Raw genomic sequence first — 26,143 nt, 5'->3', positions numbered from 1 at the left:
GAAACTTGTTCTCGCCACCTTGAGCTTGTTGAGGTGGATATAAATGTAAAAATAAACAAATAAACCAGACCAGTACTTTCCACACTTCCCCCTGTATTTTCCATTTTATTTTATTTCATTTGTTTTGTTTTTTTAAGAAAGTGGCAAATTCCCGGGGGGAGCCTTACGTAGTAGCCCTGAAAGCGTCAGCAACAGGCACACACACACTTCCCCTCAGCATTTATTTAATCACGCTTTAAATGCGAAGAGTGTTCCAGAACTACTACTTCTTTTAAAAATTTGTTGTTGTTGTTGTTGTTTAGTCGTGTCCGACTCTTCGTGACCCCCTGGACCAGAGCACGCCAGGCACTCCTGTCTTCCACTGCCTCCCGTAGTTTGGTCTGACTCATGCTGATAGCTTCTTTTAAAAATAATCTTCATTAAATTGTAAAACAAGACAGAAAAAATGTCTACAGGTGTCAAAACAATATTATAAGTGGGCTCCTTCGGGAGGTGGTGGGCTCTCCCCTCGCTGGAGGTTTTTAAGCAGAGGTTGGATGGTCCGCTGTCATGAGTGCTGAAGTCGAGATTCCTGCACTGCAGGGGGCTGGACTAGATGGTTTCTGGGGTTCCCTCACAACTCTAGATTCTAGCAATAAGATTTAGCAGCCAGCAACGTACGAAAGAAAGCAGTAAAGAACCGTAAGCTAAAGAAAAGGAGGCAATGATTGAAAGCCAATAGACCAAAAGAGTTTTGCAGCACAGAACGTCTGGCGCCGCCTCCATCCTTGCTTCTCCAATAAGCGGTCGAGCTCGGAGGTTTTTTGAGCCTCCGCAGCGGCCGTAGCCACGTGATCCAAGATGGCGGCGCCCAGTGGTCGTCGCACGCGGCTCTTCCGGTAAGGTTGGAGGCAGCAGCCGGCGGAGTCCGCGTCGCTCCGCAGCCATGGCCGGCCGCAACAACAACAAGCTGCCCGTTAACCTGCCTCAGCTGCAGAACCTGATCAAGCGGGACCCGCCTTCGTACACCGAGGAGGTGAGGCCCAGGGGTCGCATAATTCCCATTTCCTGCGCCTTTGGAACTCCTTGCCTCTTGAGAACAGGCAGGCGCCTTCCCTGTGCTCTTTGCGGCGCTGGCTTAAAAAAAAGCATTATTGTTTAGACGAGCAAACCCAGGTGCATAGAAAGCTGCGGCGATTTTGATCTGTTTTAGGAATTTAACTTTTGCATGTTTTTAAAGTAAGGGTTGAGAGCTTTTCTCGATTTTATTGACATCATCCCCGGAGGCGCACTCTATAGGCTCCCTAGACAGACGGATGCCAATACCAAATTGTTTTTACCATTTTGGGTACGTGCTTTGAGGTCTTTAAAAAACAAAACATCTCAAATGCAGGTGCTTAAAGCATTTACGTGAAATAAGCTGCGAGGGAAGTAACGCCTTTTTGTCTGTGTTTCAGTTTCTTCAGCAGTATCGCCATTACCAGTCCAATGTGGAGATATTCAAACTGCAGCCAGCAAAACCCAGTAAAGATTTGGCTGAACTAGTGATGTTCTTGGCACAGGTAAAATGGCAGAATCTATGTGTGGAATGGGGAGCTCTGCTTGGATTAGTGTAGGTTGCTCTCAGTTCCCTTGCAGCCTTAACCACTATTACGGACAGGAGGAAATGGAACTGCTAGCGAAGACCTTATTTACTGATGTTGTGTTTGCTCTAAAATAAAGAGAGAGAGCAATCGCTTTGATGTTCCTTTGTCTGTAATAAGCTTATTGCTTGACCTTGCTCTGATTTAATTATTTTATATTTATTTATAAAATTTGTATGCCGCCCTTCATCCGTACATCACAGGGCAGTTCGCAACATAAAAGTACAAGATAAAAAACACAAAACCCATAAACCATAAAAAGAAGAAAACAAACCAATACCCCCCCCCCCCCCGCTCTCCTACAAACATGTTTAAAAGGGCATAGGATGAAAATTAGCCCAAGGCCTGGTGGAAGTGGAGCCCGGCACCTAAAGTATGGTTACCAGATTTTTTTCAATGAATCCGGAGACCCTTTTTGGGGGGGGAAGCTGAGAAGCAACAGGGAGTCAGTAGTGGGATGCAAGCACACATGCATATTGTATAAAGGTGCAAAGTCCTTCTTTTGCACCCCGTGAAATATAAATGCTCTGAGTTTTTAAAAAACTGGGCAACGGCACGCCGCCCACCCGTGACCCCCGACCTCCCCCAATCTCCTGCCCCCTTCCCACTTTGTTTTGACTGATGGGGGGAGGCTTGGGAGTTGTGGGCGGGTGGCCGTTTCCCAGTTTCTTAAAAACTCAGAGCATTTATGTTTCACAGGGTGCAAAAGAAGGGCTTTGCACCTTGCCTGGCAGAGAAACTGTGCGCCTTGCACCCCTCCTGGGCAACGGCCACCCGCATGCGACTCCGAGCCTCCCCCATCTGTCAAAGGGAGAAGGGGGCAGGAGATCTGTACCGCTGGACTTCCCTGGTTCCCCCTTGGCAGTGGCAGTGGTAGCGAGCCGCATGCAGAGCCAACTGCACTACCAGGCTGGCTCCGGGCTGCTGAGGCTGCTGCTGCCACATTTTCCTGGGGACAGATTTGCAGTTCTGGGGACTGTCCCCATCTGGTAACCCTAGCCTAAAGGCACCAGCCTAACCTCCCTGGAGACAGCATTCCACAAATGGGGAGCCACTGCAGAAAAGGCCCTGTTCTTGTATTGCCACCCTCTGGATGGTTGACCTAATTCACTCAGAAGGTTATCATGAGGGTAAATGAAAGATGCATTGCCACAAACTCCTCGGAGGAAGAGTGCTAACAGATATGATGAATCTAAGGCAGGAATAGGAGACCAGATGCTGTGGAATTCTCAGCTCCCATCAGCCCTAGCCAGCATGCCCAGTTGTCAGAGAATATATCCAACATCCTGTTGATCAAAGGCTCTCCATTCTTCCTCTGAGATCTGTTGCGTCATCAGCATTGCTTTTTATGGATTGCTTTCTTCTTTACGTGTACCTTGAGGAGGTCCTGTGGCCCTCCAGTTGTTCAACAACGTTTGGCTCCCATCACCCCTGACCATTGGCCGTGCTGACTTGGACTAATGGGAGTTGGAGTCCATAGGAGCCAACTCCAGGGGGCTGGAGTTTATAATACAGTGGTACCTTGGGACGCAGATGGCGCTGTGGGTTAAACCACAGAGCCTAGGACTTGCCAATGAGAAGGTTGGCGGTTCGAATCCCTGCGATGGGGTGAGCTCCCGTTGCTCAGTCCCTGCTCCTGCCAACCTAGCAGTTCGAAAGTGCAAGTAGATAAATAGGTACCGCTCCGGCGAGAAGGTAAACAGTGTTTCCGTGCGCTGCTCTGGTTCACCAGAAGCGGCTTAGTCATGCTGGCCACATGACCCGGAAGCTGTACGCTGGCTCCTTCGGCCAGTAAAGCGAGATGAGTGCTGCAACCCCAGAGTCGGTCACGACTGGACCTAATGGTCAGGGGTCCCTTTATCTTTACCTTGGTTCTCAAACGCCTTGGCTCTCAAACAACTTGGAACCCAAACACTGCAAACCCGGAAGTAAGTGTTCCAGTTTGCGAACCTTTTTCGGAAGTCAAACATGCTCTGTTTTGAGTGTTACACTTCCGATTTGAGTGTTACGCTTCCGATTTGAAAGCCACCCTTCCGTTTGGAGTGTTACGCTGAGGTCTGTCTGTTTTTGCATTTTATTTTGCGTTTTTGTGGCTCTGTCTTGTGTGTGTGAGACTGTGTGGAACCCAGTTCAGCTACTGATTGATTTTGTGACTGCAGTACAATGTTTATTGCTTTCATTTTATGGATCAATGGTCTCGTTAGATAGCAAAATTCATGTTAAATTGCTGTTTTGGGGATTGTTATTAAAAATCTGGAATGGATTCATCCATTTTGCATTACTTTCTATGGGAAAGCGTGCCTTGGTTTTGGAGTGCTTTGGTTATGGAACAGACTTCCGGAACAGATTAAGTTTGAGAACCAAGGTACCAATGTATAATATAACTGTGGGACCAGGCACCTACAAAGTCAATGAGAAAAGGCGGCAGTGGTGCTGCGTCCAAGAGAGAATTCAGCTCTGCCCTCTGTACCCAGCCAGCGAGGCACCCTTTTCCAGTGGGTAGGGGTCTCTCTGCCTCTGAGTCCTTCCTCGTGGAAAATGGTGCCTCACTGACTGCGGAGAGGAGGGGGAAGTGGGGCCGTTGCAATGCGGAAGTGTGACGTCACATGCGTACACCTGCACATAGTGCACCCACAATTCTGATGGAAACATGGCACCCCTGTTGGGAGTCCAACAGTATCTGAAGTGAGACATACAGGCTTTCCACTTTATGTCATTCTTCTCTTCTTTCTGTACAGGTTGGCCACTGCTATCCTGAGTACTTGGCAGACTTTCCACAGCAGCTGAAGGAACTGCTCTCCTACAATCACACAGTCTTGGATGCAGATCTTCGAATGGTGACTCTGATGTTAAAATACTAATATTTCCTCATCTGGGGCAGGGAATTCTGTAGGGCATGACACCTGCAATTTGGGAAGAAGTTCTTCTTTTCCAGTACCAAGGGGTTGCAGTGGTACAATGCATTTCAATTCTTTCTCCATATTTTTTCTCTACATCTGCGTGACAAAATTTGCATTTTGCTCCAAACTCATAGAATCCATGCCAGTGCACATGGGGGGGGTGTTCAACTGAAGGTCATGTGTATGTGGGTTCAGTTGAAAAGGGAGACTTGATACATTGGGGTTTAGAAGCTGGGAGAAATGGCAATGTCGGTATGTTTTATTATTGTTCTTACTATGTTGTAGCTTCCCTTAAGGAAACCTCTACAAAGAAATCACTGAATCAAAAATATCTGCACATTTGTCAATATAACATTTTTGTTAAAACCTGGTTAAGGATTGCCAGTAGTCATTCTCAACTGTGTGAAAGCTCAGCTCCCAGAAATGGCCAGTTTTGTGAGTTGAACAGAGTATACGAATTTCATTTGCAATACATGTAGATTTTGCATCATATTGCAATTCCTAGCGGACAAGCAAAGACATATGGAGAGTGTTCAAGTTCTGCTCAATGATTACTAGCAGTCCTGTTGAGCAGGCATGTGAGAACTTGTCACACACGCATTTTCAAGCTTATCACTATGAACATAAGGACTAGAAACTTCCTTTAAAAATAAATTGAAAGATGATAAACTCAGACTGCTGAATTGTTGAGCACCAGACTCCATGTTTGTACGTTTATCATAAAAGCAGTTTTTGTGGCGTATAAAAAAAATAAAAAATCCTGATAACTGGTAACCGGTAACTTCTTTCCTTATTTGCAGACATTTTGCAAAGCTCTAATCCTGCTGAGAAACAAGAACCTTATCAACCCCACAAGCTTGCTGGAACTTTTCTTTGAGCTCCTCCGTTGCCACGATAAATTTTTACGAAAAGTGAGTAGCAAAGTTACTGTCCCTGTCGGTCTTTTCTTGTTTGTTCATAATATGCAGTTTTAAAATAATGGACTGTAGGCGCACTTGTACCTTGCCTACATGACTTGGGACCCCTTCTTAAGAGGGTGAATTCCCTGCTGTGAATTGTCATTCCTCCCATTAGCCAGGGGCATGTTTGTTGCATTTACCCTTATATATGGGATTTGAGGTGGGGGATAACTGCAGTCTGCAGAGCATCCCTGTCCCCCCCCCCCCCTTATCGCTTATCCTCCAGGAGGGTTTGATGGAAGTGTTCCAACACAAACAAATCACAAAGGCTGATGAGGGTCCACTGCCAGTCCTTGCTAAGAGAATTACTCTAGAAGGGGAAGCAGAAACCATAGCTGGAGAGATAGGAAGGATGGACAGAAGAAGAAGAAAAGTTTGGATTTGCTATCCCGCTTTATCACTACCCAAAGGAGTCTCAAAGCGGCTAACAATCTCCTTTCCCTTCCTCCCCCACAACAAACACTCTGTGAGGTGAGTGGGGCTGAGAGACTTCAAAGAAGTGTGACTAGCCCAAGGTCACCCAGCAGCTGCATGTGGAGGAGCGGAGACACGAACCCGGTTCACCAGATTACGAGTCTACTGCTCTTAACCACTACACTACTCTGGACAGAAGAGCTAGAGTAGAGGAGGGGAACCTGGGGGCCAAATGAGAACCTCCAAATCTCTCTACCTGGCCCTCGGGACTCTCCCAGGCCACATCCCTAACTCACCCTGCTCTGTGTCCTTCTTGAGTGCTTTGGCTTGATTGAAATGGGACCTTGAACAGTGAAGATCCCTCTTCAATATGCAAACCTCTCCTTTTTGTGTGGCTGGAATGTAGCCTATGCTACGCAGATAAAAGTCTCATCCATTGCTCTTCTAACTTGTGCTCACTCACCACTGGCACGCAACCCCCAGAAGGTTGCCAACGAAGGAATGCGGCTCTCTGAGTGAAAAGGGTTCCCCATCCTGGGCTAGAGGCTGCTACTGGGCAGGTCTTTGCAAGAGCAACCTGTGGCCAGCAGTGGCCAGAGTCCTGGGCAGAGCCCTGGGTTAAAATCACAGCTCTGCCACAAAGGTCAGTGGAGCCTAGTCGACCCGCCACACATACTTGCCCATCTCTCTCTGCTGTAGATTATTTTCTTTGAAAGAGCTCTGGGTATTTCCAGCACTTTGTTCCCGCTGTTGCTGAACATTCTTGTTTTTGGCAGACGCTGTACACCCACATTGTGACGGATATCAAGAACATCAACGCAAAACACAAAAACAACAAGCTGAACACGGTAGGTTGTGGCTTCTGCTTCGAATTCCGGTTTGTGCGGGAAAGAATTCTTTCTTGTGAAACCTTTCCCCCTCTTTTTTCCCCCTCTCTCTCTCCCCAGACCCTTCAGAACTTTATGTACACTATGCTGCAAGACAGCAATCCAACAGCAGCCAAGATCTCGCTGGATGTGATGATAGAGCTATACAGGAGGAACATCTGGTAAGTGGCTGACATGGGAAATAATCCTGTGAGGAACTGCAAGAGAAGATAAAACGTGATGTGTCCAAGTTGCCATTGTTCCTTATTCCAGAGTGTGAACACTTTATTTATTTCTCCAGGAATGATGCCAAGACCGTGAATGTCATCACCACAGCCTGCTTTTCCAAAGTCACAAAGGTAAGAAACTATTTTAGCTTTATTTTGTTTTGTACAAATTCTAGCAGGGTAGCCATATTGTGTTTTAATGGGATTGTTTTATCATGCGTTTTAGTTACAGTGCATTTTAATTTACAGTTTATTCCACAACTGATACAGCGGAACAGGCTTCCTCAACCTTGGCCCTCCAGATGTTTTAGGACTACAATCCCCATCATCCCTGACCATTGGTCCTGCCAGCTAGGGATCATGGGAGTTGTAGGCAAAAAACATCTGGAGGGCCGAGGTTGAGGAAGCCTGCAGTGGAACCTCGGTTTTCTAATGTAATCTGTTCCGGAAGTCGGTTCGACTTCCGAAACGTTCGAAAACCAAGGATCAAAGTGTTGGTTATTTTGCAGATTAGTTGCGCTGCAGAAGGCGTGCTGGAGAGACCATGAATTCAAGAAACGCAAAAGTAACTTTTGCTAGGTTTTAGTAACAAAAACAAAAACTCCTTTTACACTAAATTACATTATATCAATAACTATGACCCATCCACCAGGGTACTGAGAGAGCTACATGCTGCTCTTTACATACTATACCCAACAGCTTAATTAACATAATTTAACATCTGCTATCCTGCTTCATAGCTGTAAAACTAGGTCATGTTATTTGCTCTGGCCCTTAAAGACATACACATTTTGTGAAACAATAATGAAACCCAAAATTTAAAGAAACCATTCAACACAAAGGGCTGTCAGCCAGTTCAGTGGAGAAAATTGAGAAATGCAACTTGGAAGCCGTTCCACTTCTGAGGCGCGTTCGAAAATGGAAGCATTCACTTCCGGGTTTTCGGCATTCAGCTTCTGAGACTTTCGGCAGTCGAGATGTTAGAAAACCGAGGCTTGAGTGTAACGAATTCCACAACATGGTTAAACCCCTTAGGGCTTATTCTGGCTTTAAGTGGCGTATAATAAATAAGTTACAGTAAATAATTATTAGTCTGTTGCAGCAAAACCAGCAGCAGATTTTTGTGGCACCTTTCTAGGCATAGGGTTGTATAAACTGAGGGCAGGGAACCTTCTTCAGCCCACGGACCCCGTTTCCTTCTGGGCAGCCACCTGGGACCCACATGCCAGTTGTGGCCAGGCCAAAGCAGATGGAGCAATGAGTACTAAATTTACCTTTGTACAGTAGGTTGGTTTCTATACACATTACATATATATTACAGGTTGTATCCATTACAGGATGGATTCCGCTTGCTGTTTTGGCTTCCTCTTTAGTCCTGCGCAACCTCTCCCTCCCTGCTTGGCTTGTGCCATAGCCCCGTGCAGCCTCTCCCTGCAGGAGGGGTTGCGCGCGGCTATGGCACAAGCCAAGCTCCTTCAGGTATACTGGGCCGAGGCCGTTTTGGGCTTTAAAGGTCAGCACCAACACTTTGAATTGTGCTCGGAAACGTACTGGGAGCCAATGCAGAACTCTCAGGACCGGTGTTATGTGGTCCCGGCAGCCACCCCCAGTCACCAGTCAAGCTGCCGCATTCTGAATTAACTGCAGTTTCCAGCTCACCTTCAAAGGTAGCCCCATGTAGAGCGCATTGCAGTAGTCCAAGCAAGAGATAACTAGAGCATGCACCACTCTGGTGAGACAGTCTGCAGGCATCAACTGTGTAATACCCCTCTCCCATCTCTCACCTGCGAGGACCCAGTTATATCCCAGAGAGGCTCTCATGGAGGGTGGAAAGGCAGGTATAAAACTGCAGTGGTACCTCGGGTTACATACGCTTCAGGTTACATACACTTCAGGTTACAGACTCTGCTAACCCAGAAATAGTGCTTCAGGTTAAGAACTTTGCTTCAGGATGAGAACAGAAATCATGCTCCGGGGGCAGCGGGAGGCCCCATTAGCTAAAGTGGTGCTTCAGGTTAAGAACAGTTTCAGGTTAAGTACGGACCTCCGGAACGAATTAAGTACTTAACCCGAGGTACCACTGTATCTGAACTTGAACCTAAGTTTGTAAACTTGAAAATGTACTTTATATACTCTTCTCATTGATATTAGCTTTGTATGACCTTGCTTTATCTCGCCCCACCCTACACCCAAACAAAAGTCTCCTCAGCAATTATTCTCTCATCACTTATACAGCACACCCTGTTTGTTGAGTGAATTAGTCTTCAGGCGTGTCCTTAAAACTTCCTGAGGTACCACTGTACATCCTGCTCTTATTTAGGCAAGAGGCCTTATCAGAATTCAAGTACACATCCCATCCAGGCAACGACATTCAATGACGGTGTGAACCAGGGAGAGTAAAGGGCATGGCCTGAGTTGTATCCCAAGTTCAGTTAGAGAGACTTGGAGAACTGTGTTTGGTCCCCAGACCCAGTTTAGTGCTCCAAGAATGAGCCTAGTCTCCACCCAGGCTCACGTGCCAGAAGCTGGCTGTAAAAATAATTTTCTCCTTCTTGTGCGCTTCTCTCCCCGATCCACGCATCTCGCGGCTATTCAGATACTAGTTGCTGGCTTGAAATTTTTCCTTGGAAAGGATGAAGATGAGAAAAGAGACAGTGATTCAGAATCAGAGGTTAGTGCATCTGGGGCGATGACTTTGTGCTAGTTCCTCATGGAGGAGGTAAATGTGATGCCAGGAATGTGCCACAGGTATAAATGCCTGGACAGTATTCTTTCAGAACTCATTTTCCGATTGCTTCTCTGTTTAAAAAACAAAATAATTCTGGGGGCAGGGGACCCAGGAATTAAGGAGAAGGTTTTTCTTTCTGACATTATATGGAGGGGGCTAGTGTTTTTTTTTTTTAAATCCAGACTTTTCTTCCTGACTGAAACCCTCCATATGCTATATTAAATTATTATTATTATTATTATTATATTCTTGCAACGATTAAAGGAGTAAAAAAAAATTCTGCTGACGTTAACAATAACAATATTCTAGTGATCCTAACTTAAATGTGTAGGATATGTCTAAAAGATATGGATGCTTATAATCTATATGTTCAAATGTAGAAAGGGCAGTGAACTCTTCAGGGCAATGAATTCTGATTATGAATGATTATGGGTGTTTTGTATAATTTAAATTCAATTGACTTTGATGTTGCACTGCTGTGCAAGTTAAGGACTCCATGATGGAAGAAAGGTGCACAAAATTATTTCATTTTGTTTGTGCCCTGTGCTGAAAAGCCCCCTAGAGCGGCTTACATTCAATTAAAAGCAAGACAGTCCCTGCTTGCAGGCTTATAATCAAAACAAAAAACTAGAAACACAGCATGCAAGGGCAAAGGGACAGAGAGGGCAGAGGGGCCGGGAGCAAATTCAGGCACCAATTCTTAAGTAGTAGTTCTTAAAATGATGAGCTGGCATATAAACAGCTCTGGGGCGGGAGGTGCCTGATGGAGCTGCTTTTTCAGCTGAGCTTGATGGAGTGAGCCTTGCTCCCCATCTCTTCCACTGAGGCAGCCTGATGGAATGGTTTTAACCTTTAAAGCCCTATACGGCCTAGGACCCTCGTACTTACGGGACCGCCTCTCCTGGTATGTCCCATGGAGGACCTTACGGTTTTCAAACAAAAACATCTTGGATGTCCCGGGCCACAGGGAGCTTAGGCTAGCCTCAACCAAAGCCAGGGCTTTTTCAGCTGTGGCCCCGATCTGGTGGAACGCTCAGTCACAAGAGACCCTGCGGGACTTGACATCTTTCCACAGGGCCTGCAAGACAGAGCTGTTCCACCAGGCCTTTGGCCAAGGCACAGTCTGACCCCCTCCTCATAGAACTCTAGCCCAATGGTTGCCATTAATTTGATTCTGAATTGATTTGATTCTGAATTGATTTTAGAATGTATTTCAACTAATAGATTGCGATTTTATGTAAACTGTGTTACTTTTACTGTTGTTAGCCACTCTGAGCCCAGCTTCGGCTGGGGAGGGCGGGATATAAATAAAATTTATTATTATTATTATTATTATTATTATTATTATTATTATTAAAATTAAAATAAAAAAATAAAATTATTATTATTATTTATTTAAATAAAATTATTATTATTATTATTATTCCGGATGACAGACAGAATTACTTTACAGTTCAGCAGGATATGACTACATGCGTTCCCCAGTGCAAGGCATTGTTTTGAGAGTCAAACCACTCTTCCATCTCTGATATTCCTTCCCAAGGACGATGGCCCCACAGCAAGGGACTTAATGGTGCGATACTCCACAGGAAGGAAGACCACCAAGAACAAGAAGAAGCTGGAGAAAGCGATGCAAGTCTTAAAGGTGAGCAGCGAGAGGCAGAGCGGTCCAGCAGGTCAGTGCTTGGAAGTTTGCCAGAGTGACCTGGGCTCAAATCCCCACTCAGCTTTGAAGCTCATTAGATAGGTAACGATTAAAATTTTATTATTTGTAACCCGCCCATCTGACTGGTTGCCCCAGCCACTCTGGGCGGATTCCAACAAATATAAAAGCATAACGAAACATTGAACATTAAAAACGTCCCTATACAGGTCTGCCTTCAGGTGTCTTCTAAAAGTCGTATAGTTATTTACGATCAGAAGGTTGCCGGTGAGCTCCCATTGTTTGGTCTCAGCTCCTGCCAACATAGCAGTTCGAAAGCACGTCAAAGTGCAAGTAGATAAATAGGTACCACTCCGGCGGGAAGGTAAACGGCGTTTCCGTGTGCTGCTCTGGTTTGCCAGAAGTGACTTAGTCATGCTGGCCACATGACCCAGAAGTTGTCTGCGGACAAACACCGGCTCCCTCAGCCTATAGAGCGAGATGAGTGCCACAACCCCAGAGTCGTCCGCAACTGGACCTAACAGTCAGGGGTACCTTTACTTTTAAGTTCTCATTTCCTGCTGAACGTGGCTCTCTCCTGTTTCCCCCCGTCACACAGAAACACAAGAAGAAGCGGAAGCCAGAGGTGTTCAACTTCTCAGCGATTCACTTAATCCACGACCCACAAGGCAAGTTCTTGACAGATGCGCTCTTTGCGGAGGATGACATTAGAGCAGAATAGGAAAATATGAGAACTTAAAGGGTTTTAGGTGCTGGGTGTGGCGGAATACGGCTCTACCATTGGGTCAGTGGGACACTTGACCTGGAAGACATTGTTATTCCAGCTAAAACCAATGTATACCCTGACTCCTGCACCGTGACAGAACTGCCCCCAAGGGGGAACAGAATTTCCCTGTAACTCCTCAGCAAAAATGCCCCTATTGTACAAGTTTTTTAACCTCAGAGAAGCATGGATGGAAGCTGTGTAGGGAAGAGGAGCCCCTGAATTGCCAAAAGTCCTGTTGATTTTGTGGTCGGTCCTCACAGCCAGTGGCCGTACATTTTTAGATTAGCGGAGGATGGAGATCTGAGACAACCACTCACTTAAAAAGCCCTGCAGTGATAACCACAGGATGCTAGTGACTTAAGGATTCTTTTCTGAGTTTTCTTCTTCTCCTCTAACTCTACCCCCCTCCCTTCTTCCTTGGTTCCTTTTTTACTTTCTTTAGACTTCTCAGAGAAACTTTTGAAGCAGCTGGAAACTTCAAAGGAGAGGTTTGAAGTGAAAATGATGCTTATGGATCTGATTTCTAGGCTCGTTGGAATCCATGAGGTAGGAAGAAATCTGTAGGCTTAATACAGTTTTCAGCACATGTAGAAAAGCTGTCAGATATTTGGGACGGGGGTACACACTTCTTCAAGATAAGGGAGCTGTTAAGAGTACTAAAATGATTTTAATCTTCTACAATATTTTAATATCTTTATAAAAATCTTTTTCACTGATCATTTTCATGTTCTGAACAGCTTTGATGTTCTAAAAGCTTAAAGCTTTTTGGTAGAGTCAAGTGGTGTGTAAATTTTGTTATATGGATACATAAAATATCAGGCATTCTCTGTATATACAACCACATTTCTTAAAAGTGTGTGTGTGTTTTCATTTATGAATATTCACATATGAAAATGTTACGATTGCTGTCATGATGTGATTATGAATAACGCTTTTTGAGCATTTATAACCCCATTCTTTATCCAAAAAGATGTCATTGAAGGCATGGCACGTGAGGAAAAAAGGAATGGGAGGGAGGAGGAAAACAGCAGGCTCACGGACAAGTTCTTAAAGTTACAACTGATGTCAGTGGCCCTGCTGGCTGTCTTGCCTTTGATAAAGAGTAGTTCTTTCTTAGAAAAACCAGATTCGGTCCCTCTCCCCGCCACCCGCACCCTGAGCTGCATCTGGGAATTGTAACTCTTTGAGGGGGGAATAGGTGGCCTCCTAACAACTCCCAGCACCCTTCACAAACTACAACTCCCAGAATTCCTTGAGGGAAGCCATGGCTACTTAAAGTGGCATCAAAGTGCTTTACCTGTATTGCGTACTTGCAATCTAAGGACGCCATTACACTGTGTTGAGCAACCAAAGATTGCTTTTTGCACCATTTATCTTCCCTTTGCTGGGCTGGGCTGGTGCTGTAGCTCCAACATTCTTGAAATCTACTGATGCCATTGTAGCTGCTGGCTTTGCCCCAAGTCCCTCTTCCAATGGCACACCCTCCGTTCCCCAGAGATCTGGGGATTTAGTAGTTCACCCGGGGTGAGAAATGAAGGTGCCCATTTGACATCTTGTGGGTGCTCTGTGTCTCCCCAGCTTTTCCTCTTCAACTACTACCCTTTCCTGCAACGATTCCTGCAGCCACACCAGAGAGGTAAGTGGTCACACAGGTGGCACTGTGGTCTCTGAGCCTCTTGGGCTTGCTGATCAGAAGGTCAGCGGTTCGAATCCCCACAACGGAGTGAGCTCTTGTTGTTCTGTCCCAGCTCCTGCCAACCTAGCAGTTTGAAAGCACGCCAGTGCAAGTAGATAAATAGGTACCGCTCCAGCGGGAAGGTAAACAGCGTTTCCGTGTGCTCTGGTTTCTGTCACGGTGTCCCATTGCACCAGAAGCAGTTTAGTCCCGCTGGCCACATGACCCAGAAAGCTGTCTGTGAACAAACACCGGCTCCCTCGGCCAGAAATCGAGATGAGCACCACAACCCCATAGTCGCCTTTGACTGGACTTAACCATCCAGGGGTCTTTTACCTTTACCATCTACAGCAATGGCAAGATTCTGTCTTGCACCATGTCAGACGAATACTGTCTATTGTAGACAGTACTATGCAGTTCGAAAGCACATCAAAGCACAAGTAGATAAATAGGTACTGCTCCGGCGGGAAGGTAAACGGCGTTTCTGTGTGCTGCTCTGGTTTGCCAGAAGCGGCTTAGTCATGCTGGCCACATGACCCGGAAGCTGTACACCGGCTCCCTCGGACAATAAAGCGAGATGAGCGCTGCAACCCCAGAGTTGTCCGCGACTGGACCTAATGGTCAGGGATCCCTTTACCTTTACTGAGATGGTCATAATAACCTTGGCTTTGTGTAGGCAGCTTCCTTTGCTCCTAATATCCCCTCCGTTTTGGAGGCTACCCCAGTTTGAAAATGTATCTGTATTTTCCGCATCTCTACAACAGTCTTTTCCTCTTTTTTTCCTTCTAGAAGTTACCAAGATTCTCCTCTTTGCTGCACAGTCCTCCCATCAACTTGTCCCGCCTGAGGTGTGTAGTTCATTTATTTATTACATTTTGCCTCTCCAAGAAGCTCAAGGGAGTGTGTGTCGTTCTCCCCCTCTCTACTTTCTCCTCACACCAAGCCTGTGAGGCAGGTCATCCTGAGAGAGACAGTAACTAGCTCAAGTCAAACTTCGTGACTGAGTTAGCATTTGAACTGGGGTCTCCCAGGTCTTCGTCAGACACCCTTTCCAAATCACATGGATCTTTCCAAGGCAAAGGGAAGCAACTCCTGAGCCTTCAGGCTTTCAGTGGCCATGTTGAGATGGGTATCTCTTCAAGCCACAGTTTAGTGTGGCAAGATCCAGCCACAGCGAGCCTTGGGCTCACATGCTTCCCTCTCTGCCACACCTCTTTCCTCCTTCGTCGTAGCTGCGGCGTGACGTTAGCAAGCTTTTGCTTGTACAGCTAGCCATTTTCATCCAGTCTGACAAACTCTTGTCAGTTGTCTTTGTCGTTTTTATATATAATCATTTTTATTAGTTTTCAGTTAAAATAACCTCATTATAACAATGCCAAGTTATAAAACAATTAATAATACCAATCACTAAGATGCCAAATTATACAATTTAGGTGGCCCCCTGCACGCTAGAATTGATGGTTTGATGATTTACTTCATTTCTGCGTTCCAAAATCTTATAAATTCCGATTACGCTCCAGTCAAAATAACAATCCCTTTTAACGACTTCCATTCATATCGACACATTAAATGATGTTAATTGGCTTTGTCTGAAACCTGCCAACTTCAAAGCAGCTCATTCTCGTTACCCTTTGCTTTGACCTTGCATCCACAACCAGCCCTATCTGGAAGACACCTTCTACACAGTAAATAACTGGATACTCCAAGTGCAAATGGCCTTGTGTGACAATTGCCCATGGATGTGCGTACTTTAATATTGTGTAGACACCTGCAGCGCTGCTACTGACCCTAACTTCTCACACAATGTGTACGATAACATCATTCGTTTTTCAAGGTGGTTCTGGGTGTGCCAAATGAGTTTCTTGCAAATTTACAGGAAAGGACGGTGGTTGCCTTTGACCTGTTTTTGTCTCCTGCGTGGAAGTAACTTTTCTAGTGTGAAGTGGCCCAGAGCTAAAGTGAAGATGCTCTGTTTAAGCTTTTAAAGTGCATTTGTACTCTTGCGTGTATGTTCATGAGTGATGATGGATGCAGTTAAAACAGCAGCGTCGTCAAATCTGGATCTGTCTTACCTCTTCGCTTCCTTTATCGCCAGATTGTCCAGTCAGTGCTGATGACAATCGCCAACAACTTTGTCACGGAAAAAAACTCCGCGGAAGTGATGACCGTCGGGTAAGTAAAACTCTAAAGCTCAGGGACATCTGAGTTTGGATATGCGTGAATATGGGTGGGAAGTGGCTAGGCAAGGGTTTCCCAAACTTGGGTCTCCAGCTGTTTTTCGACGACAACTCCCATCATCCCTGGCTAGCAGGACCAGTGGTCAGGGATGATGGGAATTGTAGTCCCCAAAGAGCCGGAGACCCGAGTTGGGGAAACCCTGGGTTAGACTGAGCGGAAGTGCTTCTATTTCCTGTTAGGAATGTTCGTTTTGATTCTTAGTTTTCATCTTGTACTACAATTTCCACTGAATAGCAATTTGCCATTACTCAGCAGATTAAACAATGAAAAATAAGTGGATTTTCCTATGCAAGTTGCAGATTCCAGCTTTTTCTAGAGCAGATTTTTGGTTGCTTCCACACTTTTCAAGCATACCATAATTTTACCATGGTTTGATATTTTTAAATGTCTTTAATTTTTCCAGGATTAATGCTATTAAAGAGATATCTGCTAGATGCCCTCTGGCCATGACGGAAGACTTGCTGCAAGACCTGGCGCAGTACAGATCCCATAAAAACAAGAGTAAGTTTGCTACTTTACATGGGAACGTATTTGTTGTGGGGGAGGAAGGGAAAGGAGAATGTTAGCCGCTTTGAGACTCCTGAAGGGGAGTGAAAGGCGGGATATCAAATCCAAACTCTTCTTCTTCTTCTTCTTCTTCTTTGATTTAAGGACATATTTGGGTTTCTCTCCCTGTTGGTTCATGAGAACTAGGAGCCTATTAAGTCTACGCTGTGCTCTGTCCCATGTGCCGGCTGCTTATTCAAAGAATTGCTGGGTTTCTTTGATTCCATTGACTCCGTGAATATTTTATTTGCCTATGATATTTTAGTTCATTTTTATTTTATCAAGAGTTTGGGTGCCCTTTTCATTTGTTTCCGTGAAAAATGGAAAGCGACTTCCAGGAAAAAAGCTAGTTTAATTGAGAAATGTGCTTTATAGTCGGTCTGAACCCTGCCCTGAGAACGTCTTCGATTCAGTCCCATTTTTCTCTGCAGATGTAATGATGTCGGCAAGAACGTTGATACATTTGTTCCGGTCGCTCAATCCAAAGATGTTGCAGAAAAAATTCCGGGTAAAGCATGCCTTGAGTTTTCAATGCTAGTGCGATAACTGGTTTGTTAAACACTTGATAAAGTGCATCTCTGGAATATTAACTTCCTCGTGGCTGAATGAAATAGTAGGATGTGGTTGTATGTTGTTTTGGACATTTTAGGAAAAGGGATTGTTCTGCAACCTGCAAATTCTGTCTGCTTTCATGGAGTGCAAGGCAGAGAGCTTTCCCTGGAAAACGGGAGCTATTAGAGTTAGTCTAAAAATAGATTTGAAATAATCCTTGCATAGTTTTGCGCCTAGCAACAGGGTTTCCTTGGTGACCGACTTCTTTATTAGACATGCTCTGAAGGAGAGAAGCGTGGCTGTTACTGTGCCCAGGTGAATGAAGAACAGAGAGGAGGAATGATTCTCCATACTTAATTTTACTTACCGTATTTTTTGCTCTATAAGACTCACTTTTTCCCTCCTAAAAAGTAAGGGGAAATGTGTGTGCGTCTTATGGAGCGAATGCAGGCTGCGCAGCTATCCCAGAAGCCAGAACAGCAAGAGGGATTGCTGCTTTCACTGCCTAGCGATCCCTCTTGCTGTTCTGGCTTCTGAGATTCAGAATATTTTTTTTCTTGTTTTCCTCCTCCAAAAACTAGGTGCATCTTGTGGTCTGGTGCGTCTTATAGAGCGAAAAATACGGTAATTTTTCCTTAGACCAGTACAGTCATACCTTGGAAGTCAAACGGAATCCGATCCAGAAGTCCGTTCGACTTCCAAAACCAAATTGCGGCTTCTGATTGGCTGCAGGTAGCTCCTGCAGCCAAACGGAAGCCCCGTCGGACGTTCGGGTTCCAAAAGAACGTTCACAAACCGGAACAATCACTTCCGGGTTTGCGGTGTTCGGGGGCCAAAAAGTCCGAGTTCCAGGGCATTCAGGATCCAAGGTACGACTGTAGCTGTTTAAGTTGTAGTGTTAATTCTTCAATAAATAAATTAAGCAGAGCTGGAATGGGTGAGGTGTTTATTCCCACATGGGAATTCACCGACAGATGACGTGAGAAAGAAGACTGCTGACTTAAAAAGGAAACCCTGTACTGACAGGAGCCTCACTCAACAGAACACACAAAGCTGTCCAAGTCTGTGACCGTCACTACACCTTGTGCATTACAATATTTTGTCTCAAATAAATGATTCCTGTGCAGTTTGTAGCCAGAATGTGTTGCTCCTTTTAAAACATGAACGCTTGGATTGCTCTTAGGGTAAACCAACAGAAGCCACGTCGGAGGCCAAAATCCACGAATACGGCGCGTTGGATGCCAAAGACTACATCCCAGGAGCTGAAGTCCTAGAACTTGAGAATAAGGGAGGAGATGGGGATCAGGAAGGAGGTTAGTTTTGCTTTTGCGTTTCTGGAGGTCGCCCACTGCTCTGGGCCTGCGGGCACATTTGCAAACTGGTGCGGGTGTCACAACGCACCGTGCAGCCTATTTTGGCTGGCTTCTTTCAAGTCAAACTTTAGCAGGGAGAAGAGAGACCCTGTGGGTGCCAGGAAAGGTCCCTGCAGGTGCCATGTTGGTGTTAGAGAGAGAGCAAGCCAGCTTGGTGCATTTCAGGATAGCTTTCCTGAACTTCTGCAAGTACATTTGCAAACCGGAAATGCTTAGTTGTCTATGTCTGATGTTTACATTTGCTGCCAATAGGTAACTGAGGCTGTATTGTTCAAGGCATTATGTGGTTGGGAGTGTCTGGATGGATGGAAGTACAGTGGTACCTCGGGTTAAGTACTTAATTTGTTCCGGAGGTCCGTTCTTAACCTGAAACTGTTCTTAACCTGAAGCACCACTTTAGCTAATGGGGCCTCCCGCTGCTGCCGCGCCACTGGAGCACAATTTCTGTTCTCAACCTGAAGCAAAGTTCTTAACCTGAAGCACTATTTCTGGGTTAGCAGAGTCTGTAACCTGAAGCGTACGTAACCCGAGGTACCACTGTAGTTTTATACCTGTCTTTCCACCCTCCATGAGAGCCTCTCTGGGATATAACTGGGTCCTCGCAGGTGAGAGACGGGAGAGGGGTATTACATAGTTCATGCCTGCAGACTGTCTCGCCAGAGTGGTGCATGCTCTAGTTATCCCCGCTTGGACTACTTCAATGCGCTCTACGTGGGGCTACCTTTGAAGGTGACCCGGAAACTGCAGTTAATCCAGAATGCGACAGCTAGACTGGTGACTGGGAGCGGCCGCCGAGACCACATAACACCAGTCCTGAGAGATCTGCATTGGCTCCCAGTACGTTTCCGAGCACAATTCAAAGTGTTGGTGCTGACCTTTAAAGCCCTAAATGGCCTTGGTCCTGTATACCTAAAGGAGCGTCTCCACCCCCATTGTTCAGCCTGGACACTGAGATCCAGCGCCGAGGGCCTTCTGGCGGTTCCCTCATTGCGAGAAGTGAGGTTACAGGGAACCGGACAGAAGGCCTTCTCGGTAGTGGCGCCCGCCCTGTGGAACGCCCTCCCACCAGATGTGAAGGAAATAAGTAGTTATCTTTAAAATACATCTGAAGGCAGCCCTGTTTAGGGAAGTTTTAAATATTTAATTCTGTATTGTTTTTAACACTCGATTGGAAGCTGCCCAGAGTGGCTGGGGAAACTCAGCCAGATGGGCAGTGTATAAATAATAAATTATTATTATTATTATTATTATAGATGGGGAGGGTACCATACATGTGTGTGCTTGGCTGTGATCATTTGTATGTGACTCTTACAATTAGGGCTGGGTGATATCTAGCTTCCAACATCTTTTCCCCTCCGTTGCAGATGGCTGGGAGACTGCCAGTTCCGCTGAGGAGGAAGATGACGAGGATGGAGAATGGGTTGACGTGCATCATTCCTCCGACGAGGAACAGCAAAAGCTAGTGAGTTGCTGCTGCTGCTGCATTTTAGCAAAAACATCTTTAAAATCCATGCACAGAGTTGCTTGTTGGGTGCATTTGCACAACAGCATTTCATCAAGAAGCTAGGAAGTGTTGGCGGTGAAACTAACTTAAATCCACACGCCCGTGTTGCTGAGGCTAGTGTGCTAGACCTGTACCCTGGAAACACGGACACGGCGGGGCCTCTGCGGTCCAAATTCTGAGTCCTTGCAGAACCTGGTGTACAAATGCATAACTGCCACAGGGTGGAGTCACTTAGCAATAAAACAACATACTCAGATTTCGTGTGCACTTTTGCTTTAAAGGCAGAACAAATCGAAAGCATGCCTGTGGAAGAGCGGAAGGCCAAGGCGACGGCTGTCAGCAGCAGCAGACTCCTCACCCAGGAGGAATTCCAGAAAATCCGCCTGGCCCAGCTTAGCAAGGAACTGAAGTCTGCGCCTGGCAAGGCAGCAAAGAGGAAAAACATTGAAATAGAGAATGAGGAGGAGTCCAGGTAAATTATTTATTATTATTATTATTAATTGAATTTATATACCACCCTATACTTGGGGGTCTCAGGGTGGTTCACAGAATAAAATCAAGGTAAAGGGACCCCTGACCATTAGGTCCAGTCGTGGCTGACTCTGGGGTTGCGGCGCTCATCTTGCTTTATTGGCCGAGGGAGCCGGCGTACAGCTTCCGGGTCATGTGGCCAGCATGACTAAGCCACTTCTGACGAACCAGAGCAGCACACGGAAACACTGTTTACCTTCCCACTGGAGCAGTACCTATTTATCTACTTGCACTTTGACGTGCTTTTGAACTGCTAGGTTGGCAGGAGCAGGGACTGAGCAACGGGAGCTCACTCCGTCACGGGGTTTCGAACCGCTGACCCTCTGATCGGCAAGTCCTAGGCTCTGTGGTTTAACCCACAGCGCCACCTGCGTCCAAAATCAAGATATAAAACCACAAAATACATAACAACAACAACAACCCAATAGCCCCTCACCCACAAAAAAGAGCCACATTTTAAAAGGGCATAGAATATCAATCAGATCAACCAAAGGCCTGGTTAAAAGGGAACGTATTTGCCTGGCGCTTAAAGGTGTGTAATGAAGGCACCAGGCAAACTTCCCTGGGGAGAGCATCCCACAGGCGGGGAGCCACTGCAAAGAAGGCCCTTTCTCTTGTTGCCACCCTCCGGACCTCTCGAGGAGGAGGCGCACGAAGGAGGGCCTCAGAAGATGATTTCAGGGTCCGGGTCGGTTCATATGGTAAGAGGTGGTCCTTGATGTATTGTGGTCCTGAGCCATTGAGCTTTTATAGGTCAAAACCAGCACTTTGAATTGGGCCCGGGATTTAATTGGTAGCCAGTGTGTGGAACCTGTGCACAAAGTTCCTATGATTTGCTCCAGCCCCTAAAGTTTGTGCAGTGTCAGTGGGCCAGTCATTGTTCTTCTAAAGGGGGGGGTGGATAGTTGACGCATGAGGCCTTATTATTGCATTTGCTCTTTTCAGGGGAGAGCTGCTTTCGCTCAGGGACATCGAGCATCTTCACAAGAAACCCAAGTCGGATAAAGAGACGCGGCTGGCCACAGCAATGGTGAGGCGTTCTGTCCAAACGGCTTTGTTTATGCTTGAAATGATGGCCAGCCAACGTAGCTGGACGTGGGGAGATTTCAGACACCAGAAAGCACTTCGCACAGCCTATAGCTGAACTCTGGAGCTCACTCCCAATAGATGGCAGGGGGGTGGGAATGGCCACCAATTTGGGTGGCTTCAAAAGAGGTTCGTGACAAATTCACAGGCAATAAGTAGCTACTGGAGAAAAATGGCTGTTTGAAAACTCGGTTGCTGGGAATCACAAATGAGATGGAGGTTGTTGCTCTCAGGCAACGCTGCTTAAGGGCTTCACACGTGGTTGGCCACTGTGAAGACAGGATCTCGCAGGAACAACTATGAGATCTGGACTAAGTGGGCTTTTGCCTGATGCAGCAAGACTCTTCTTGTGTTCAGGAAGATGAGATTTTTAGATGCTGGGAGAGTAAGGCTTCAGGGTCCATGCCAGTCCCATGATGAACAAGACCAGTATTATGCAAAGCAGCAGAACTGGGGGAAAGAGGAAGTGTTACACAACTCTAATCAAGTGTCATAACTGTGTGTTGATTGCTAAATTTAACATCTCTTTTTCAGAAGCTCCGGACTGCCTGGCTGCAAAAAAATAAAATTCTTCTTAGCCCTAAACACACAGAAGTCCACGGGTGTATTAAATGGTCTATCCTTCCAGTGTTGCTCATGTCTAGCTTCTCAGTCCCATTTCTAACTGATTTCTATTTCCACTTCGCAACTGGAAGACACTCTCAAGTTCTCCCATTGAAGTCACATAACGGTGGCCTTGCCAGACATTAACCCCCACCTAAAGCCATGCCTATTCTAGCAACCTTGAATTGTTTTTATGCATTGGCTACAAAGTGTTATTTTTCATATATTTTAAAACAAGCAAGAGAACAGTTTGTGTGTGAGTTTTAGCGGGTTTTTTCTTTCCTCCCCCTTTCGCTTTTAGGCTGGCAAGACGGGCAGGAAAGAATTTGTGAAGAAGAAATCTAAGCTGAACCCTTTTGCCAGCTCCACCAACAAAGAGAAGAAGAAGCAGAAGAATTTCATGATGATGCGATACAGCAACAACGTCCGGTCCAAAAACAAGCGCTCGTTCAGGGAGAAGCAGGCAAGTTCCTCGCAGCTTTGCTCCCCTTGAAAGCTTCTCACACCTGTGAAAAGATCTGGCCAAAGACCCAAAAGGAAGGATTTCCCCAGTTAGGAGTGGCAGTTTACCACATTGGTGAAATTGCTTTCTTTGCTATATAGTTAAATCGTTCAACTTCATATTTCAACAGGGTGCAAAAGGCCTCTTTGGGCACGACTTACTTAAAAATCACAGAATTGTAGAGTTGGAAGGGACCCTGAGGGTCATCTAGTCCGACCCCCTGCAATGCAGGAATCTTTTACCCAACGTGGGGCTCAAACCCACAACCCTGAGGTTAAGAGTCTCGTGCTCCACCAACTGAGCTACCGAGTGTGTGGAAGGGAGCAGCAGGGCTACATCACTACCTCCACCCTAACAATATGTGGCTGTTCCCAACCCTGCCCATGTGCTGATGCCTGAAACCAGCATATTCCTCTCTGTCTTAAGCATCCCCAGATCCCGGAGTCATGCACAGTCAGGGCTCCAGAACACAGGGAGAAACCTCCATGTTCAAAGATAGATGCTTAACTACTTCCCTCCCTCAGATGGGACCAAGAGGAGCAACACATTGTCAGAATAGGGTGCAGTTCCCTTCTGTACTTGCTTCACACAATGTATTCTGTGCAGGGGGTGGAAGTCAGGTTTCCAAATGGCATGTCTGGAAGATGAGGTCGTCCGCCCCCCTTTTTTTAATTTTGTGGTACCTCTTGCAAACAAGCTAAGGGATTTTAAAAGGTAAAGGGACCCCTGACAGTTAAGTCCAGTCACAAACGACTCTGGGGTTGCGGCACTCATCTTGCTTTATTGGCCGAGGGAGCTGGCCATGTGGCCAGCAGGACTAAGCCGCTTCTGGTGAAACCAGAGCAGCGCACGGAAACGCCGTTTACCTTCCTGCCGGGCGGTACCTATTAATCTACTTGCACTTTTTGGCGTGCTTTCAAACTGCTAGGCTGGCAGGAGTTGGGACCGAGCAACGGGAGCTCACCCCATCGCAGGGATTCGAACCGCCAACCTTTTGATTGGCAAGCCCAAGGCTCAGTGGTTTAGACCACAGCGCCACCCACAAGGGATTTACTGGAAACCAATCATTGCAATGGCTATGTAAGAGGAGTACCTTGTCCTTAAGAGAAGGCTGGAAACGGTTTCTAGTTAATTGCAACGGCAGTGATGCTTTCTCGAATCTTCTGCCATGAAAACAGGAGAACTATGTCTTATCAACACAGGCTGCAAGGAGCACAGATGCAGCAGGGGTGCCTGTTTTCATGGTGAAGGTGGAGCGATGAATGGGTCAGCCTCCCTAGTTCTCAGCACCCCTTAGAACCTGTGCGTACCCCCAACTTCATTTTCACCTTTTCCACATTTCTAAATGCGAGCCTCCGTCCCTCGTGTCTGGATAGAGATAACCGAGAAAAGGAAGTGGATGGTGAAATGAGAAAAGCTGGGATTTCCAGGGCATCAGGCAGAGATTTCCCGTTTGGCGAAGTCACGTTTTGGGGAAGCCCCTTTCAGAAGCAGCTGCTGTTAGGAAAGAATGTCAGCACAGGGGAATCCCCTGAAGTCAGCAAGCAGGAAATCTTAAAGGAGAAACACTGTCTGAAGCATGCACCTCCCTTTTCCTTTAAATGAAGAACATCTGATGCTGCAAAGTGTGCTTTTGAGAAGTCCTTTAAGGCAGCCCTTGTGCTGCTCCCATTTCGATTATGATTACGATATCTTTATTGTCATTGTCCCTTGCAGAACAATGAAATTGAAAAACTACATAAAACTACCACAAAACTACATAAAACTACCACAAAACTACATAGAACATTCAAAAACCCATAAAAACTCTAAAACCCCATTTTAAAATACACTATACTATAGAGACCCCTTATGCTGCGTTTAGAACCAGAATTGCATTTGCGTAGAAACTGTTTCTCAGGCGGCTAGTCCTGGCCTTTTCAGGCTGAAACAGGAGTGCAGGGCTGTCTTACAGCCTTCTGAAGTCGCCCTGCATTCCCCACATAAGCTTTGGAGACTTGCAAAGCCCCACACTTAATAGGTGGTCGGGCCACACCCGTTAATCATGTGACAATATGATGTTGTGCAATTGGCAGGCAGGTATCCCTGCCCATCTGCCAAATTTGGCCTGCAGGGCCCATTCCGGGAAAGGTGTGCCACATGGAGAAAGGTTCCCCATGCCTGGCTTGGGTGGTGAAGTTTGAGTATTACCCAAGTATTGCGTGCTGATGTTTATCTTTCTGATTTTGCAGCTGGCGTTACGAGAGGCACTCTTGAAGCAGAGGAAAAGGCTGGTGAAATAACTGGCGTGATGCCAGGACCCGGAAATAAAACCGACTGTGTTAACTAATCGTACTGAATGAAGAAAGACATCTCGTACCTGCAATTAACTTCATTTTGCCTGAGCTGTTAAATTATGTTTACCACCTTTGGAGCAAGCCAGTATATCAAACCGACTTCAAACCATGCTTTAATATCCTGATTTATTCAGAACCGCAGTTCCCTAGTTTAGACAAAACAGAGGACTGTAGCTAATTATAGTTAATTCCTGGCTTCCTGGCATGGTTGTTCCTTCCACGAAGGATGCAGCGAAGGGGCTGTTCATTCATAGCTTTGTAAGCAAAGAGGTGATCATCCAAACCTGGCCATTGGTTGTGGTGAGAACCAGGTAAAATACCTGAAAGGTGTTTCGACCTTGGATGCAACAATGAAAACGTACAGTTTTTCCTTAACATAACTTAAAATATATTTCTAACTGGTGGCAGATTAAAGACTAGTCATGGCTGCTTCCAGACGACTTGCGTGTTGAGCATTCATTCTGCCTTGTTTGCAGAGAGGTTACACTAAGTTGAGTCAAGCAATTGTCACTTTTGCTCATCAGACTTTTGCAGTATGGAAAAAGATTGTTTTAGGGGTGGGCTTGTTGTAGCAAGGATGCCTAATCCACTTTAACTGCGCAACCTAAAACCGCCAGTATGCTGGTTAATTCCACCTGCAAAATAGTCTAGAAGCACTGCTTATTCATGAAAGAACAATTATTTGGGTCTTAGACCTACATGCTCAAAGGAGCAAACCCTGTGGGCAGCAATGGGATTGATTTGGGAATAAATCTGTGTCTGAGCACAAATCTGTAAATGTTTTACATAGATGGAGGGATGTAACTTCTGTATTCCTGTAAAATATATTTTAGATCCTTCCCATGGGTGCTTGTTAAGAATGTTATTCTGAGTACAGAATCTGTTCTGGAAGTCCATTCCAAAACCAAAGTGTTCCAAAACCAAGGTGTGCTTTACCGTAGAAAGTAATGCATAATGGATTAATCTTTTCCAGACTTTTAAAAACAATCCCTAAAACAGCAATTTAACATGAACTTTACTACTTAACGAGACCACTGATCCATAAAGTGAAA

At 45.8% G+C, this 26,143-nt stretch overlaps 1 protein-coding gene and 1 long non-coding RNA gene across 3 annotated transcripts in view; one reads left to right on the top strand and one right to left on the bottom strand.

The window, feature by feature from the left end:
* Positions 1–17,784, bottom strand: part of LOC310742572 — a 60,544-nt gene extending 42,760 nt beyond the window's left edge. The window contains exon 1 of the long non-coding RNA XR_014538570.1: positions 17,520–17,784. This is a non-coding gene — a long non-coding RNA (uncharacterized lncRNA). The remainder of the gene's footprint in view (positions 1–17,519) is intronic.
* SDAD1 (SDA1 domain containing 1) lies at positions 811–25,927 on the top strand. Of its 2 annotated transcripts, XM_083571287.1 has the most exons (22): positions 811–1,015; positions 1,437–1,541; positions 4,361–4,459; positions 5,323–5,433; positions 6,672–6,743; positions 6,843–6,943; positions 7,063–7,120; positions 9,585–9,659; positions 11,260–11,361; positions 11,978–12,047; positions 12,588–12,691; positions 13,724–13,781; positions 14,610–14,668; positions 15,916–15,992; positions 16,462–16,559; positions 17,036–17,112; positions 18,340–18,469; positions 19,894–19,991; positions 20,315–20,505; positions 21,510–21,594; positions 22,555–22,716; positions 24,987–25,927. In XM_083571287.1, exons 1-22 carry the CDS (start codon positions 926–928, stop codon positions 25,035–25,037), a joined length of 2,073 nt encoding a protein of 690 aa, XP_083427413.1. In that variant the 5' UTR covers positions 811–925; the 3' UTR covers positions 25,038–25,927. The 2 variants fall into 2 exon arrangements, with proteins under 2 accessions (XP_083427413.1, XP_083427414.1); XM_083571288.1 differs by lacking the exon at positions 4,361–4,459 and having other exon boundaries at positions 834–1,015.
* Positions 25,928–26,143: the final 216 nt, after the last annotated feature.

This window comes from Podarcis filfolensis (genome assembly GCF_964270895.1).
Source record: "Podarcis filfolensis genome assembly, chromosome: 9".
NCBI classification, from domain to species: Eukaryota; Metazoa; Chordata; class Lepidosauria; order Squamata; family Lacertidae; genus Podarcis; species Podarcis filfolensis.
This window is presented reverse-complemented; position numbering and strand designations above follow the sequence as displayed.

Bases quoted from the DNA above. Each gene is read 5' to 3' on its own strand.
- SDAD1 (XM_083571287.1), top strand. From the start codon at position 926: ATGGCCGGCCGCAACAACAACAAGCTGCCCGTTAACCTGCCTCAGCTG. The intron at 11,362-11,977 runs GTGAGCAGCGAG...CCCGTCACACAG, and splicing joins AAGCGATGCAAGTCTTAAAG to AAACACAAGAAGAAGCGGAA. The intron at 21,595-22,554 runs GTGAGGCGTTCT...TTTCGCTTTTAG, and splicing joins CGCGGCTGGCCACAGCAATG to GCTGGCAAGACGGGCAGGAA.